The 15,926-nt window shown below is 42.6% G+C and overlaps 1 protein-coding gene across 1 annotated transcript; it reads left to right on the top strand.

Moving 5' to 3' along the window:
* The first annotated feature begins 5,716 nt into the window (after nt 1-5,716).
* LOC139421106 (WAS/WASL-interacting protein family member 2-like) lies at nt 5,717-12,292 on the top strand. The gene is made up of 8 exons (XM_071171651.1): nt 5,717-5,888; nt 6,652-6,756; nt 7,841-7,973; nt 8,187-8,288; nt 8,848-9,522; nt 9,939-10,136; nt 10,541-10,642; nt 10,809-12,292. The coding sequence occupies exons 2-8, from the start codon at nt 6,712-6,714 to the stop codon at nt 10,847-10,849; spliced, it is 1,296 nt and encodes a 431-aa protein (XP_071027752.1). The 5' UTR covers nt 5,717-5,888; nt 6,652-6,711; the 3' UTR covers nt 10,850-12,292.
* Nucleotides 12,293-15,926: the final 3,634 nt, after the last annotated feature.

The following is a 15,926-nucleotide window of genomic DNA, read 5'->3' as shown; positions in this document are numbered from 1 at the left end:
TAGCCTGTCTCCTGTGTATTTGTATGGCTAATTGGATCCTATTTAGCCCTGAGGTCATTGTTGCTTTCACTCACTGTCAGTCAAGCAAGGTCCAAACCCCAGACTATAAAAACCCATTGCATACTGGTGGTGAAGAATCCAAAGGAAACTCTGTCTCACAGCGCCCTCATGTGTCCCTAAAAGGCAGGATATCTGCCCTCTCAGAGTACCACATTCGGGTTTCGAATAGTAATAACAACCCAAAGCTTATGATAAATACACTGATAACCAACCCCTATTCATCTGTGCATGTAACAGAGGGAGATCGTACCGGATAAAACTCACCCACGGCTGGAAACGGTGCCATTGAATCGGAAATGGGTCACGGCTCCACGGTAACCTCCATTACTGTGCGTCACACATGCCAAGTGAGAACCAGTATGAAATAAAGTGTATAGAGAGAAGGTAGAGATTCAGCATTGATTACAGGGATAGGATTTCCCGGACAACATAAGAGAAAGGAGGCAGTCTGTCTGTGTGTGTTTGTGTGCGTGTGTGTCGACTTCATACAGTATAGGCATACTGCCACCAGGTGGTTGTTGTGGTAGTTCACAGCTGGGCAGGGTGTCTGACATTTCCATCTCACACAAGACTCCTTCACTATTTGGAAAGCATGAAATTGAAGGAAAAGGTCTATAGTGCACCCCAGAATATGAAGATGGGTACAACTAGAAGTTGCCCTCTTGCTTACTAAAGATAGTGTTTTAGTTACACATAATGCAGATGCTTAGATGATGTGTGGTGTAGTTTCTTCCAATCCTCCCCCAACCTTGCATTCAAGAACAAGATTATCAGCCAGAATGATTGTTGCTGTCATAAGAATGTATAAATTGCCTCATGTAAACACAGCATCATTCGATACCATTACAGAGAAGTTATTCTAGCCGGCCTCCATTTTGATGTACACTCCAAGATCGTGGATAAATGAAGATGTCTTAGTCAGGCAGTTCACCAATGGAGGTGATTCCAATCATGATTCCAATCATGATTCCAATCATGATTCCAATCATTCCAATCATTTTCCCACCATACATTTTTACCATAGGGGATTTTAGAAACACTTAAAAAAGGGCTGTGTTTTATGTAGGCTTACCCTGGCCTGACGTTTTGATAACCATATACATTTCTCTCGGACAAGGTGACTTTTATCATTATTTTCTGCTCTATTTACTCTCAGATTCCAAAATGCTAATTACTATCAACGTAGTATACAAATCCCTGCAAGCTCCTGCGTGTCATCTCTAGCTGACACCTTTGCTAACAGGTATCGTGTCAATTTAAAACTTGCACAAGACACTTCACAGAATTGTCCGGACTTGCCAAAAGCCCTGAGTGATGCCAACTTTAATCTTTGGCATACTCTAGGAATCAGGACCTTTTCAGACCTATTTCATCAGAAAACCACTGCACTGAAATCCTTTCAAGAGCTCTGCAGTGAATTCAATGTGCCAAGATCCCATTAAAAAAAAAGATATCTTCAAATTAGACATGTCATTTCCTCATTTACTTCCAAGAGGAGGTTTAGAGCTCAGCTGAATGTTGTTGAAGCCCTTCTTGTCACAGCACAATCCATTAAAGGCAAAATCTCCTATATCTATACTCCTTTCTGAGAAAGGAGGCTCCTCCTTTACTCCTTTGAAAATAATCTGGGAAAAGGACCTTGGTCTGACTATCAGTGATGAGTTATGGGCGGAGGTTTGCGACAGGGCATACTGCTCCTCTACTAATGTAAAAATGAAAGAATCGAATTACAAATGTTGTACACATTTTATTACACTCCAATGAGACTCCATAGAATGAAAACAGACATTTATCCTACCTGTAAAAGATGTACCTCTGAAAGTGGAACCTACAGTGGGGCAAAAAAGTATTTAGTCAGCCACCAATTGTGCAAGTTCTCCCACTTAAAAAGATGAGAGAGGCCTGTCATTTTCATCATAGGTGCACTTCAACTATGACAGACAAAATGAGAAAAAAAATCCAGAAAATCACATTGTAGGATTTTTAATGAATTTATTTGCAAATTATCGTGGAAAATAAGTATTTGGTCACTACAAACACACAAGATTTCTGGCTCTCACAGACCTGTAATTTCTTATTTAAGCGGCTCCTCTATCCCCCACTCGTTACCTATCTCAATGGCACCTGTTTGAACTTATCAGTATAAAAGTCACCTGTCCACAACCTCAAACAGTCACACTCCAAACTCCACTATGGCCAAGACCAAAGAGCTGTCAAAGGACACCAGAAACAAAATTGTAGACCTGCACCAGGCTGGGAAGACGGAATCTGCAATAGGTAAGCAGCTTGGTTTGAAGAAATCAACTGTGGGAGCAATTGTTAGAAAATGGAAGACATACAAGACCTCTGATAATCTCCCTCGATCTGGGGTTCCACACAAGATCTTACCCCGTGGGGTCAAAATGATCACAAGAACGGTGAGCAAAAATCCCAGAACCACACGGGGGAACCTAGTGAATGACCTGCAGAGAGCTGGGACCAAAGTAACAAAGCCTACCATCAGTAACACACTACGCCGCCAGGGACTCAAATCCTGCAGTGCCAGACGTGTCCCCCTGCTTAAGCCAGTACATGTCCAGGCCCGTCTGAAGTTTGCTAGAGAGCATTTGGATGATCCAGAAGAAGATTGGGAGAATGTCATATGGTCTGATGAAACCAAAATATAACTTTTTGGTAAAAACTCAACTCGTCGTGTTTGGAGGACAAAGAATGCTGAGTTGCATCCAAAGAACACCATACCTACTGTGAAGCATGGGGGTGGAAACATCATGCTTTGGGGCTGTTTTTCTGCAAAGGGACCAGGATGACTGATCCGTGTAAAGGAAAGAATAAATGGAGCCATGTATTGTGAGATTTTGAGTGAAAACCTCCTTTCATCAGCAAGGGCATTGAAGATGAAATGTGGCTGGGTCTTTCAGCATGACAATGATCCCGAACACACCGCCCGGGCAAAGAAGGAGTGGCTTCGTAAGAAGCATTTCAAGGTCCTGGAGTGGCCTAGCCAGTCTCCAGATCTCAACCCCATAGAAAATCTTTGGAGGGAGTTGAAAGTCTGTGTTGCCCAGCAACAGCCCCAAAACATCACTGCTCTAGAGGAGATCTGCATGGAGGAATGGGCCAAAATACCAGCAACAGTGTGTGAAAACCTTGTGAAGACTTACAGAAAACGTTTGACCTCTGTCATTGCCAACAAAGGGTATATAACAAAGTATTGAGATAAACTTTTGTTATTGACCAAATACTTATTTTCCACCATAATTTGCCAATAAATTCATTAAAAATCCTACAATGTGATTTTCTGGATTTTTTTTCTCAGTTTGTCTGTCATAGTTGAAGTGTACCTATGATGAAAATTACAGGCCTCTCTCATCTTTTTAAGTGGGAGAACTTGCACAATTGGTGGCTGACTAAATACTTTTTTCCCCCACTGTATATGCATGTATTTTGGAGCTGTAGAGAGATTGCCAGATTTTGGCAATCTATACATACTGCTGCACAGTAAATACTAGATGTACAGTTTGATATGACCCCATGTATCTATCTTCTTAATGACCAGCAGGACTTTGTTCTTGGTCCTGACAGAGAAAATGTGTGACTATTACTTACTTTGCTAAGAAATGTATTCTTCTATTGTGGGCCTCTAATACTTCTCCTACATTTAAAATGTGGATTGACCAGATTGTTGACTTTCTCCCTCTTGAAAAGCTCACTTATGACCTCCACAAGAGACAGCCCAAGTTTGATAGACTCTGGTCTCCACTACTCAACTATATTTCAAATTGGACAGAGTGAATGGGGGGATTAGGGAAATGAGCAGATACAGGTTGTGTAAGTTGCTGTAAAAACTAAAAACTAATTATTTGCTTGTCGTCTCAGCTAAGGCTGGAAATAGCTAATAAGAACCTTCATAGTGCTGCTGCAGGTTTTTATATATATATTACTTTTTTCTTTTTTAATAATTATTCTTTATATTCTTCTTTTTATTATTATTATTATTTTTTTCATTTTCATTATTATTTTTAGTTTTATTTATTTATTTATTTTAGCATTTAAAAAAAAATATACATATTTTTTATATATTTTTTAAATAAAGTCTGTCACATCTGTGAATGTGGAATGTGGTTTGTTGGTTGATTGAAAAACACTTAATAAAACTTTAAATTGAAAAAAAAAAGTGAAAAAAGTTAGGTAAATATACTACATCTTTATCAATGTTAGAATTTCTGAAATAAATCATTTAATCAAAACCATTAAATTGTACAACAGGTGCTATTTTTTTTTGTAACAAAGTTCTGTATGTCAATCCCAAAAATTATACTATAAATACAGGCAAAAAACAAATGCAAAATGGTCTCCTTCTCCATTCCACAGAAATCACAATTATAGTCAATATTCAGCTTGAATCTTTCCAAAACATGTTTCACAGGATAAATTCTATGTAACATTTTAAATAAAATTTCCTTTACCTTGTTACTTATACAATATTTGTTAGCAATTTTCCCTGCTTTCCCCCCACTGTATAGCACCATAGATATGCGATCAAAACAATCTTGCTGAGGGAATTGTAGTATCACAAACAATATTTCTAATCTGTTTATTACTACATTTATCTTTGATGTTAATATTGCAAGTGAATATATTTTAATGTAAATCTATATTACTTACATCAACCACAGAGGAATAAAAAAATAAAAAAATACAACCCCCCTTGGAATCGCATAAAAAACAATTGCATATTATTTTGGGGTTATTGGAATTCTAAACTTGTCAAGAAATTCCCCATATGAGAATAGATATCCATCCTCATTCAATAACTGACCAACCAAAATCATTTTATTCTCAAACCAGTTACGAAATAAATTGACTTATTTTTAAATCGTATATCTTTGTTGTTCCATAGAAAGTATCTGTGAAAGGAAAATGTGTTTAAATGCTAACATCCAAGCTAAAAGGGCCTGTTTATGGAATGTGGCCAATTTTACTGGAATTTTATCAACATCATAATTACATCGAAGCAAAAATCAAGTGTTGAAATCCTTCTTCTCCAAAACGCCACTGTTATTTTTGACTGTCTTTTTGACTGTTGTTTTTATTTCTTTACTTACCTATTGTGTAACTAATACATTTTTGCACTGTTGGTAAGTAAGCATTTCACTGTACCTGTTGTATTCGGCGCACGTGACAAATAAACTTTGATTTGATCGTCTGCATTTGAATATGATGACGACGTATTTTATTGACGCCACGAAGCCATCTGACTGACATCTGATAGACCAAATCAACGCGACTTTGAAAAACCCATCTCGACACTTGATCCCACATACTCGGCTCATTTTCCTCCCATTGGAAACGACATGATTTTTTTTCGACAGGATGTGGTATATCTTAGTAGAACATCTTTGGTAATATTGCTGTCGCTAATATTGATTATCACAACGGGTGATTGCATTGGGAATTCACTTCCTGGATCTACTCGTTGGTGCCTTATTGTCCCCTCCCTGCTCCGCAGATATTTCGCTTCCGCAGGGCGGGGGCAATAGGTAGACCAGAGTGGCTCCGCCCCGAATAAATTAGGGTATGGGGTGTCTCGCTTTCTTTACCATCTCTGGTACACTGCAGTGTACATTTTCCATCTGCACACTTCCATCTTCATTGCTTCAGCAAATCTGTGCTGCAAGTGAAGGCTGTGAGAGTGAATGCAGGAGTGAAATAGCAATGGCCAGCTGTAAATGTATAATACACTTGAGATGAAGGAACTACCGAGAACGAAGAAACAAATATGAGTTAAAACGTCAAATATCAAACGAATGGGCTGCTAAGAAACTCAAGTAAGTGAAGCAATCTAGCTAGCCTGATTAAGCTAACTTGCAAGGGTTGCCAACTCTGGCAGGTTAACTCAGCTAGCTCGCTACAGATCCTGTCGATCGCTAATAATGACACATTAGCCGAACATAATAGCCATTATGAGCTCGCGCCATGTATGTAACTTTTATATAGCTGTGATTCAGGATAGGATGTATCGTAGCCATGCTTTATTACAAGATGCTAGCTAGTTGAGCTGTTGTGTATGGAGCTAGCTAGTTATCCTTTTGCAGCAGGGCCGCCGCGATGGCTTCAAGTTTGAATGTTAATTGGTTAACTAGCTAACGTTAGTTTGTCAGCTTGCTAATTTACCTAACGTTAGTCAAATAATTGTTATGTTAACTATTGGCTAATCTGACCTAGCTACCGATGACCAGGTTTATTTGGAGATTTCACACTATTGGATTACTTAGCGCTATCTACAGTCGGCTCATTTACATTCCACAGCAGCACTGACCAAACGTTAGATATCTGCGAGCTAGATAGGCCAACTTGCTAATGAAATGAAGACGTCATCAATAACAATGTCACATGAGCCCAGAAGGTTATCTAGGTACGTGGTTTAAAATATATTACTGATAATAATAAGGGAAGCCGTCAAATCAAAGGGGACCACCTCTACTTAGCTAACTGTGCTAGTTGACAAATTCATGCTAGATAACATTATCAATGGATGAGACTGAAATGTCACTGGATGAGACTGAAACATGTTTTAATGCGTTATTGCAGGTGGTGACAGTTTGTATCTGAGAACCCAGGCCATCCACAAGACTTGTTCAGTGGGTCAAGATGCCGATTCCTCCCCCTCCCCCTCCACCCCCCACCTTCAACCAGGTAAGAACTTATTGAAGCATGGAAGGTGTCACCTGGATGCAAAATTGTTTCCTGTGCAACGGTGTGGGTCTAAGAGAGAACTGTATCAATCAAACCTATGATAGGGACATATTTAATGGGTTTGAGCCATGATGTAGGCCTAGCTCCAAACCATGATGTAGGCCTAGCTCCAAACCATGATGTAGGCCTAGCTCCAGTGTAGTTCATATGAATTAGTTGTCCAACCAACTTGACAACTCGTAGGTCCCTTTTTCAAAGGGATTTATATTCACTGGTGTTGTGAAGCTGAATTTGTTTCACCTTGTGCGGAGAGCACTACTGAAATCTGAAAAAAGCTGTTCTTGTGGCCTGTGGTTGTGCGTGCTATCCTCACCCTGCCAAGCCCAATCAGAGGTTGTGTCACAAATGGCACCCTATTCCCTTTTTATAGTCCACTGCTTTTGACCAGGGCCCATAGGACTCTGGTCAAAAGTAGTACACTATATAAGAAATAGGGTGCCATTTGGGATGTACGCAGAGCCCTTCTGGTTTAGTCAAGTGATTAGCGCTGCTCACTCGAGTAATCATCCTCAACATCTAATTCCCATAATGACAGGGGACCAACCAGGCCAATGCAGACAGGGATGCATAACGCTATGGATTTATGCAATGGACAACTAATTAATGACTTGATGTGAAGGACTCACGAAATGGTAATCTTTTTCAAATGAATTGTGCTGTAGCCCCTATCAAGAACACGTTCTACCCGGCTTATTCCCTTGCACCAACTGTGGCTTTCTGCAAGCTGCTACCTGTCAGGCTATGTATAATCTCGGTTAGTTACGGGCAAGTCCCAAATTTGAAAGACGCCTGTGAAATCATGACTTGTCCAAAGCACCCGATCTAATGCGTCTCGTTATCTCATGCATCCCGTTGTATCATAACAGATCTACTGTACCGTTCATGTTGTCTGTCCACGAGAAATGAGGTTATGTACTCAGTCTGTTCTCCGGTAGCATAAAGTGTGCTGTGGTGAGCTAAGTAGAGGACTCTCTCTCTCTCTTCTCTTTCTCTTTCTTTCCTTCCTTCCTTCCTTCCTTCGCAGGGCAACACCACCCCACCCAAGCTCAATCGAGATGAGGCCAAAGGCAGAGGAGCCCTGCTCGGTGACATCCACAAAGGGGCCAAGCTGAAGAAGGTCGGCGTGGTCAATGACAGGAGCGCACCTATCTTAGAAAGTAAGGCCACAGCACCAGTAAGGTTCACCCTGGTGTCTCAGATCTACTATTCTGGTAGCACAGAACTGATGAGGCTAGGGTAGTGCATGGAGCACACTCACTGGGGGTCAAGGTTTATTTAGCAGGAGTGAAATGGGAGACCATGAGGGTAATTATGCATATAATAGGTTACTATTGTAATGTATGTAATTTAACCTTGTTTTCCCTGTCCAGAGCCTAAAGGAGGTGGTGGTAGTAGTGGAGGCTCGTCAGGGGCCATTCAGCCAATGGGAGGGCTTTTCCAGGCAGGTGTGCCTAAATTACGACCAGTCGGAGGCAAGTATTTAATATCCTAACTGCTATGATGTCACTTACAAAGATTTCTCCAAAAAATCTGGACCGCTGAAGGAGTTGTCTGTCAAACTTATATTGGGGGGAGGGTTTTGAACAGCAATTTAATTCCCTTCCATTATATTTATTGCTGGCAAGTTTGAGAGCAAGCTAGTTCGTCAAAGCACGATTGCAATAGGTGAAAAATGAGCACTGGTTTTTGACTGTGTAGGTAGAACAGGCCGTCAGGTTTCAGTGTTGTCATAGGGCAGGGCTGTAATAGATCTGACACAGGCACTGCTGAAGGAGATTTGCTGATTCACAATAATGAGTTCCCTAACCTGCACGTCTGCATTGGTCTTAGATTTCATCATATGAAGGGCAGTGCCTTACCATCTGTCAGGGAGAAAATATTAGAAAATGGATTATGATGACTAAAATAACCTAATAATACACTACCGTTCTGTTGTAACTCTGCACTGAGACGTGTCCTCATGTTTCTCTGTTCATGTATAAATTCATCTTCATGTAAATTGCTGATGACGTGACATTTTGTATGGTGCAGATGGTTCGGTTGGCAGGTCATCCTTGACGCCTCCTGGCACGCGCCCCGCTGCTCCTCGTCCTCCTGTTCGCCAGGACAGCACAGAATGCTCAGCCCAGCAGGCCTCTCCCCCGGAGCACTCCCGATCCCAGAGGCCCTCCCTCCCCGACCTCTCCCGCCCCCTCAGCGGAGGCAGCCCAAACAGTGGCATGAAGCACAGCTCCTCCGCCCCTCCACCTCCTCCCCCTTTTTCTCGCCGGGGTAATGCACCCCCTGCACCGACTCAGAAGGCGGCACCACCCGCCCCCTCCTACAACCGGGAGAAGCCCCTCCCTCCCACGCCAGGACAGAGGGGGACTTCCCCGGTGCCGGCCCGCAACAGCGCCCCTCTGCCTCCTTCTCCCAACATCAACCGGCGGCCCCCGACGTCAGGGGGCTCCTCAGCTTCCTCCTCTTCCTCCTCTCTGGGTCCACCTCCTCCCCCGTACCGCCAGCCCATGACCAACGGCCCCTCCAGCCCGGCTAACGAAGCCGCCCCGGAGCTACCTCAGAGACACAACTCCCTCAGCAAGAAGCCGTCGCCCGGACCTGGACTCACTCCAACCCGGGGGCAAGCTCCACCCCCGCCGCCCTCCCCCTCCCCGCCAGGCGGACGCCCCCCCCCTCCAGTCCGTGAGCCCCCCGGCAGAGGGGCAGGTATGTTCCTACTAGTGCTCTCCTTGTTCCTCTACCTGTAATGGAGCTGTGGGTTAGGGCCAGCTTTAATGCGTTCTACTGTTTGTGTTATGCATAGTTCAGTTACATAATTCGGTCACATTCTCACTGTGCTGTGTCGCACTATATTTGTTTTTTAACCTCTATCTCCTCTTGTCAATCACCTATCATAATGTGAGGCAAGCGAGGAGACGGGATTTGTTTATTAGTGTAGAAATGAAATGAGTGTGGAAAAAGCTGTGGCAAGGCGTGGCACTACAGTCAGTATGGTGGCATGTCATGACAGGCCTACAGTGTTTTTCTAGCGTTCCTGTCTTGCTGTTGTATTGTAATGACTGACGGTGAGCCAGTGTGGCTGCTCTGTTATTCCTTAATGACCATATCGTTTGTCTGTACAGCTCCACCCCCGCCTGGGTCGACTCAACGAAACGGTGGTCGGGATGCTCCCCCTCCACCACCCCCCTACAGAGGTAGCCCCTCAGAACCTCATAGCCGTGGCAAGCCCCCCCCTCCTCCCTCCCGTACCCCTGCCGGACCCCCGCCCCCTCCCCCACCTATCCGCAATGGACACACCTCCATTTCCCGCTCCTTCGTAGGTGAGTCGTCTTCCTCATACCACATCATCTGACCTCAAATTCGGTTTCCCTCTACATTAACAATCACCTCTCGTTTTGTTAGTCAATCTACTTCGGAGTCTTTTGGAATGTATAAAATGTTGCAGTCCTAGTAAGTATTGAATCTGTAAAAGTGAAGGGGAAACAATACATTTTGAGTTGGGTAAAGGGTAAACTGGCTGTATTTTATTTGTTATATAATTTTTAAAAATTATTGGCTCCTTCGGCTGGATGACTTTGATCAGTACTAAAGAGAGGATTGAACTATCATCACTTCACACTCTTCCCTACTGTTCTTTCCGTCCTCTCCTCCCTCTTGACCTTCAATGGCCTTGACCACCAACCCTGACCTGAACGGTCATCTTCCGAACCTTCTCTCCCTACAGATGACTTTGAGTCCAAGTATTCTTTCCACCCTCTGGATGACTTCCCTGCTCCAGAGGAGTACCGGCACTTCACCAAGATCTACCCCAGCAAAGCCAACAGAGGTGAGGGCTCACTTATCAGTGTGACACAATATGCCAATAAATAATATACACACATGTTCTGGTGCAGAGTACAACACATGTTTACATGAAAGGGATAGTAATATTTTCCCATAGGCCTGTAGTTTATTGTAACAGCTTTTTATTGTTTTGACGGTGTCTTTGGCAGTGATGAGGGGAGCTCCTCCTGCACCGCCTGTGGGAAGGTGAACACTGTGAGACCACTTCTACTGTACAGGAGACAAGGGTTATACACACACACACTACTTTCTCACATAGAACCTACAGCATATAACATATACTGACATGCTTCTCATTTGATAACATTCCATTTCACTTAAGCTCCATAACCATTCACTCACACGCTCGCCCTTGAGAATAGCCCAGGAATTTATGCAATGGCAGTCATGCTCCATTTTGAAGGTGGAGTTGGCAGCTTACTTATACCATTCCCAGCATGTGTCCGCGCGGGTGAACTTGCCCTGGTTTGTCACAAAGGCATTACTTACCCATTGATGGTGTTTCCAGGCTCGTGTGTGTGGGTGGGGAACACTTTGACACGGGTATGAAAGACATTCACTCCCATACCACACAGACTGTTGCGATTGTCAAAATGGAGAAAAGAAAATGTTCTCCACGTATATGCACTGTGAGAGCCCACATCACCATGAAACGGGAGTGACACCCAGTGACTGTACAAGCCTGGCTCTAAGTGTCTGAAGGTGATTGACTTTTTTGGGACCACTGCACCCCTTGCTGATGTAGGGAACTGCTACTGTTTGAAAGTTCTCTCAGGTATACGGTTTGTGGAACAGAGAACTGGAGATGACGAAGATGATATTGGAAAGGCATTATTAGATAAGAGATTCTCTCCAAAAGTGCCAACTGAGTCGGACCTGAACTGGGAACAGCACATATCCCCCCCCACCCACCCATCCTTTCTCCCTGCTGCAAGGCTGTCGTGGTTTCCCTTATGAATGGTGGAATGGACTGATCAGAGCAATAGTTTCATACGTTCTCTGTGATTGTTGTCAGTAATCAACACCTGTGACCGTGGCGATCGTTGGTTTGTGAAAAAGTCTTCCTGTTTAGAATGATGATGCACATGTATGGGATCTTGCAGCAATCTCTCCCTCCCTTCCTCTACGCAGAAGAAAAGACAAACCAGATAGATGCATGTTGTCTGTCTTGACAAAATGCATGAGGGTGATCTTGTTAGTTGTCCTAAATGCACAGCAGAAAGTTATTATGCCTTCTAACATTAGTCTGGGCCACTGAAACCATTTCACGACAACTAACTCATACGAACACTACAACCCTCACTAGTTTAATGACCGAGCCTTTCAAATGCATTGCATGCTACAGGATGCTGAACCAGTACATTGACACTAAAATACTCAACCCGAACCCAGGCAACGAGTCGGAAGCAATCCAAGAGTGTATTGTTCAAAATTGATAGAGAGAAATTATGTTGAGGGGAAAGTAAATGTATGCTTGCAAATACAAACCTTTTCCTGGAACTCTGCAGGATAAGGTTTGTTGATACCCACAATAGCCACGTGGTGGCAGTATTTGATGATTTTCCATAGGGAGACATGGGACCTACAGTATATGCTTGTGATGCAGTACCCCTTCAATTTGTCTTTGTATGTTTTTTTTTAAATATAAAGTTGTATTATGGATTTGGCCAATGTTGAGCGAGAGGGCAGTACAGACCTGTATGTATGTCTGTCTGTGTAACAATTTTGAGATCTTCTGCTGAGGGTCGAATGGACAAACCAATGACAAAGGCCATGTTGTTCAACTCAATCATAGTTGTCTACGTTCTGTCTTTGAAAGAACAAATCTAATGTAGTCCTTACATTTCTTTGCTTAATGCACTTGTGACCACAAGCCTGAAACAAATGCACGTTGTTACACAGGGAGGTGAACCTTTAAGGCTGGTACCTGTAATTTTGTTCCTATTGTTTGTGTGTTGTGTGGGGTTAGTCTTGTTCCTTATTTTAAAACGGCCCTGCACCGTGACCGAACCCCCTTAAACTGTCACTCACTATTCACTTTTTATTTCAACCCTTTGCTGGTCTTTTGCCTTATTATTCGCTGTTGGGGTCAATTCAGGATTTGTAAAAAAAGAAGAAAACAAAGCTAATCTAAGTTTATACCTCATATGGGTAATACGGTAGTCATGGCTATTGTTCTACTTTTAATATGTATAAAGCTTGTTAAATAGTGAATAAAACGGGGATAGATAACGGCAGGCTTTTGTCAGAATCCAGCGACAAACTGTTAGTCATCTGCCTTCAGTCCCCCTTTTAGATATTCCCTCTCTGTGTCACAGAGGGCCTATGTGGCCATTCAACAGGAGCAGTATGTACTCACATTGAGAGAACCTCCTTGTTCGTGTCTTCTTCTCATCCCCCATTTCATACTTTCATACTTAGCTTAATCCAGGCCCTGGTTCCTTCTGTACATTTCACCCTTCTGCGTCAGACATGTTGTACCAATTCAATTAAAATGTCAGTGATGGAGAAAAAAAAAGTCTACTTTTCCTGTCTCTGTCCAGTCCATTGTCATCTGTTATTAGTGACGTTATGTAATAATGTGCCACAGGTTTTGGTTAAAGGGATAGTTCATCCACATTACAAAATGACATTGATTTTATTTTAGGGGGTAGATGGCTTGATGGAAGCTACAATGTAATTGTCTGCATCCATTTAAAAATATATATTTTCCTTTGTTTCCCTAATTGGAGTAAACTAATGGACAACAACACTTATCTTATACACAAGTATGTGGACACCACTTCAAATGAGTGGATTTGGCTATTTCAGCTATACCTGTTGCTGACGGGTGTCCAAAATCGAGCGCACCGCCATGCAATCTCCATAGACAAACATTGACTTTCAATGTGGCACAGTCATTGGATGCCACCTTTCCAACAAGTTAGTTTGTCAAATTTCTGCCATGCTGGAGCTGCCCCGGTCAACTGTAAGTGCTGTTTTATTGTGAAGTGGAAACTTATAGGAGCAACAATGGCTTACCAACAAAGTGGTAGGCCACACAAGCTCACAGAATGGGATCGCTGATTGCTGAAGCACGTAAACATAGTCTATACTCGGTTGCAACACTCACTATCGAGTTCCGAACTGCCTCTGGAAGCAACGTCAGCACAAGAATTGCCCGTCGGGAACTTCATGAAATGTGTTTCCATTGCTGAGCAGCCTCACACAAGCCTAAGATCACCATGCGCAATACCAAGTGTCGGCTGGAGTGGTATAAAGCTTGCCGCCAGTGGACTCTGGAGCAGTGGAAACGTGTTATCTGGCTGGAGTGATGCATAGAGCCAACTGTAAAGTTTGGTGGAGGAGGAATAATGGTCTGGGGCTGTTTTTCATGGATCGGGCTAGGCCCCTTAGTTCCAGTGAAGGGAAATCTTACCGCTGTGCTTCCAACTTTGTGGCCACAGTTTGGGGAAGGCCCTTTACTGTTTCAGCATGACAATGACCCCGAGCACAAAGCGAGGTCCATACAGAAATGGTTTGTCGAGATCGGTGTGGAAGAACGTGGCTGGCCTGCACAGAGCCCTGACCTCAACCCCATTGAACACCTAATCACCAAGCCTAATCACCCAACATCAGCGCCCGACCTCAGTAATGCTCTTGTGGCTGAATGGAAGCAAGTCCCCACCGCACTATTCCAACATCTTATGGAAAGTCTTCCCAGAAGAGTAGAGGCTGTTATAGCAGCAAAGGAGGCCCAACTTCATATTAATGCCCATGATTTTGGAATGAGATGTTCAACAAGCTGGTGTCTACATACTTTTGGTCATGTAGTGTATTTACAATTTACGGACACAATGCATTTTACAATAGTTATCTGGTTGTTTTTAGTCCCACCCTTCAACCCCTCCCGGCTATCTCTTAACACCATCCAGTTTTGATTTCTATGTTTTTCAACTGTGATGTTTCACAAAAGTTCTGAACCTTTCTCATAGTTTCTACAGATTGTAAATTCAAGTTTTTTGGGGGGCTAAAAGTATTATATTATTGATTGACTGACTATGACTTTTCAAGTCACCCATCAGTGCTATTTGCAGAGTTACCTGCAGGTAAATGTTGCAGTTCTTCAGTTATTCCTGTAACCTGTGTCCAGAAACAAGCTACATATGGACAACACCAAAACAGTAAATCTGCAGAGCTGGGATGGTTGTATTCCCCATATACAGTGCATTTTAAAGTATTCAGACCCCTTGACTTTTTTACACATTTTGTTAGGTTAAAGCCTTATTTTAAAAATCGATATGACACAGTTGTCACTTTTTTGATTTCTTATATTAAACTTTTTATTTAGCACAATTTCCTTTAACCAATTTTGGTCTTTAATGCAGGGCCGACAGACAAGTTCCTTTTTCCCAGTTCCACCTGCCTCTTCCATTTTTGCAATAATGCTGCAATTAGTTGGTTGTAATTTTGGGTAGAGCAGACATTTCCATATCATTTTGTTAGATGCATGTGTGACAACTCCATGCAATTAGTATATTTGAGTTGAGCCATAATGGTGTATTATTTGTTTGGTCTTTTCTCTTGGATTAAACTGAAATTACAACCAACTTTCCACAGTTTATTTTAAAAATAGTAATATTTTGGAGATAATTACATTTTCAAGTAACCAAAAGTAAGTGGTTGTAATCTCAATAAAGGGGAAAAGGCCATTATTGAACAAGGGGTGAGGCATCGTACTAATCTGTTAGAGAACCCGTTCAGATTTAATTATAACTTTTCTATGACTGAAGCCTTTGGTGAGAGGTCTAAAATTTTAATATTTAATCATTTCTGCCCCCTGAACCATGCTGGTTAAGTGTACCTTGAATTCTAAATAAATCAGTGTCACCACCTCCATGCTTCACGGTGGGAACCACACATGCGGAGATCGTCCATTCACCTACTCTGCGTCTCACGAAGACACGGCGGTTGGAACCAAAAATCTAACATTTGGACTCATCAAACCAAAGGACAGATTTCCACCGGTCTAATGTCCATTTCTCGTGTTTCTTGGCAAGTCTCTTCTTATTGGTGTCCTTTTAATAGTGGTTTCTTTGCAGCAATTCAACCATGAAGGCCTGATTCACACAGTCTCCTCTGAACAGTTGATGTTGTGTCTGTGACTTGAACTCTGGAAAGCATTTATTTGGGCTGCAATCTGAGGTGCAGTTAACTCTAATGAACTTATCCTCTGCAGCGCTCATCATAGCGCTTGATGGTTTTTGCGACTGCACTTGAAGAAACGT

The sequence above is a fragment of the Oncorhynchus clarkii genome, chromosome 12, assembly GCF_045791955.1.
Source record: "Oncorhynchus clarkii lewisi isolate Uvic-CL-2024 chromosome 12, UVic_Ocla_1.0, whole genome shotgun sequence".
Taxonomy (NCBI): domain Eukaryota; kingdom Metazoa; phylum Chordata; class Actinopteri; order Salmoniformes; family Salmonidae; genus Oncorhynchus; species Oncorhynchus clarkii.
This window is presented reverse-complemented; position numbering and strand designations above follow the sequence as displayed.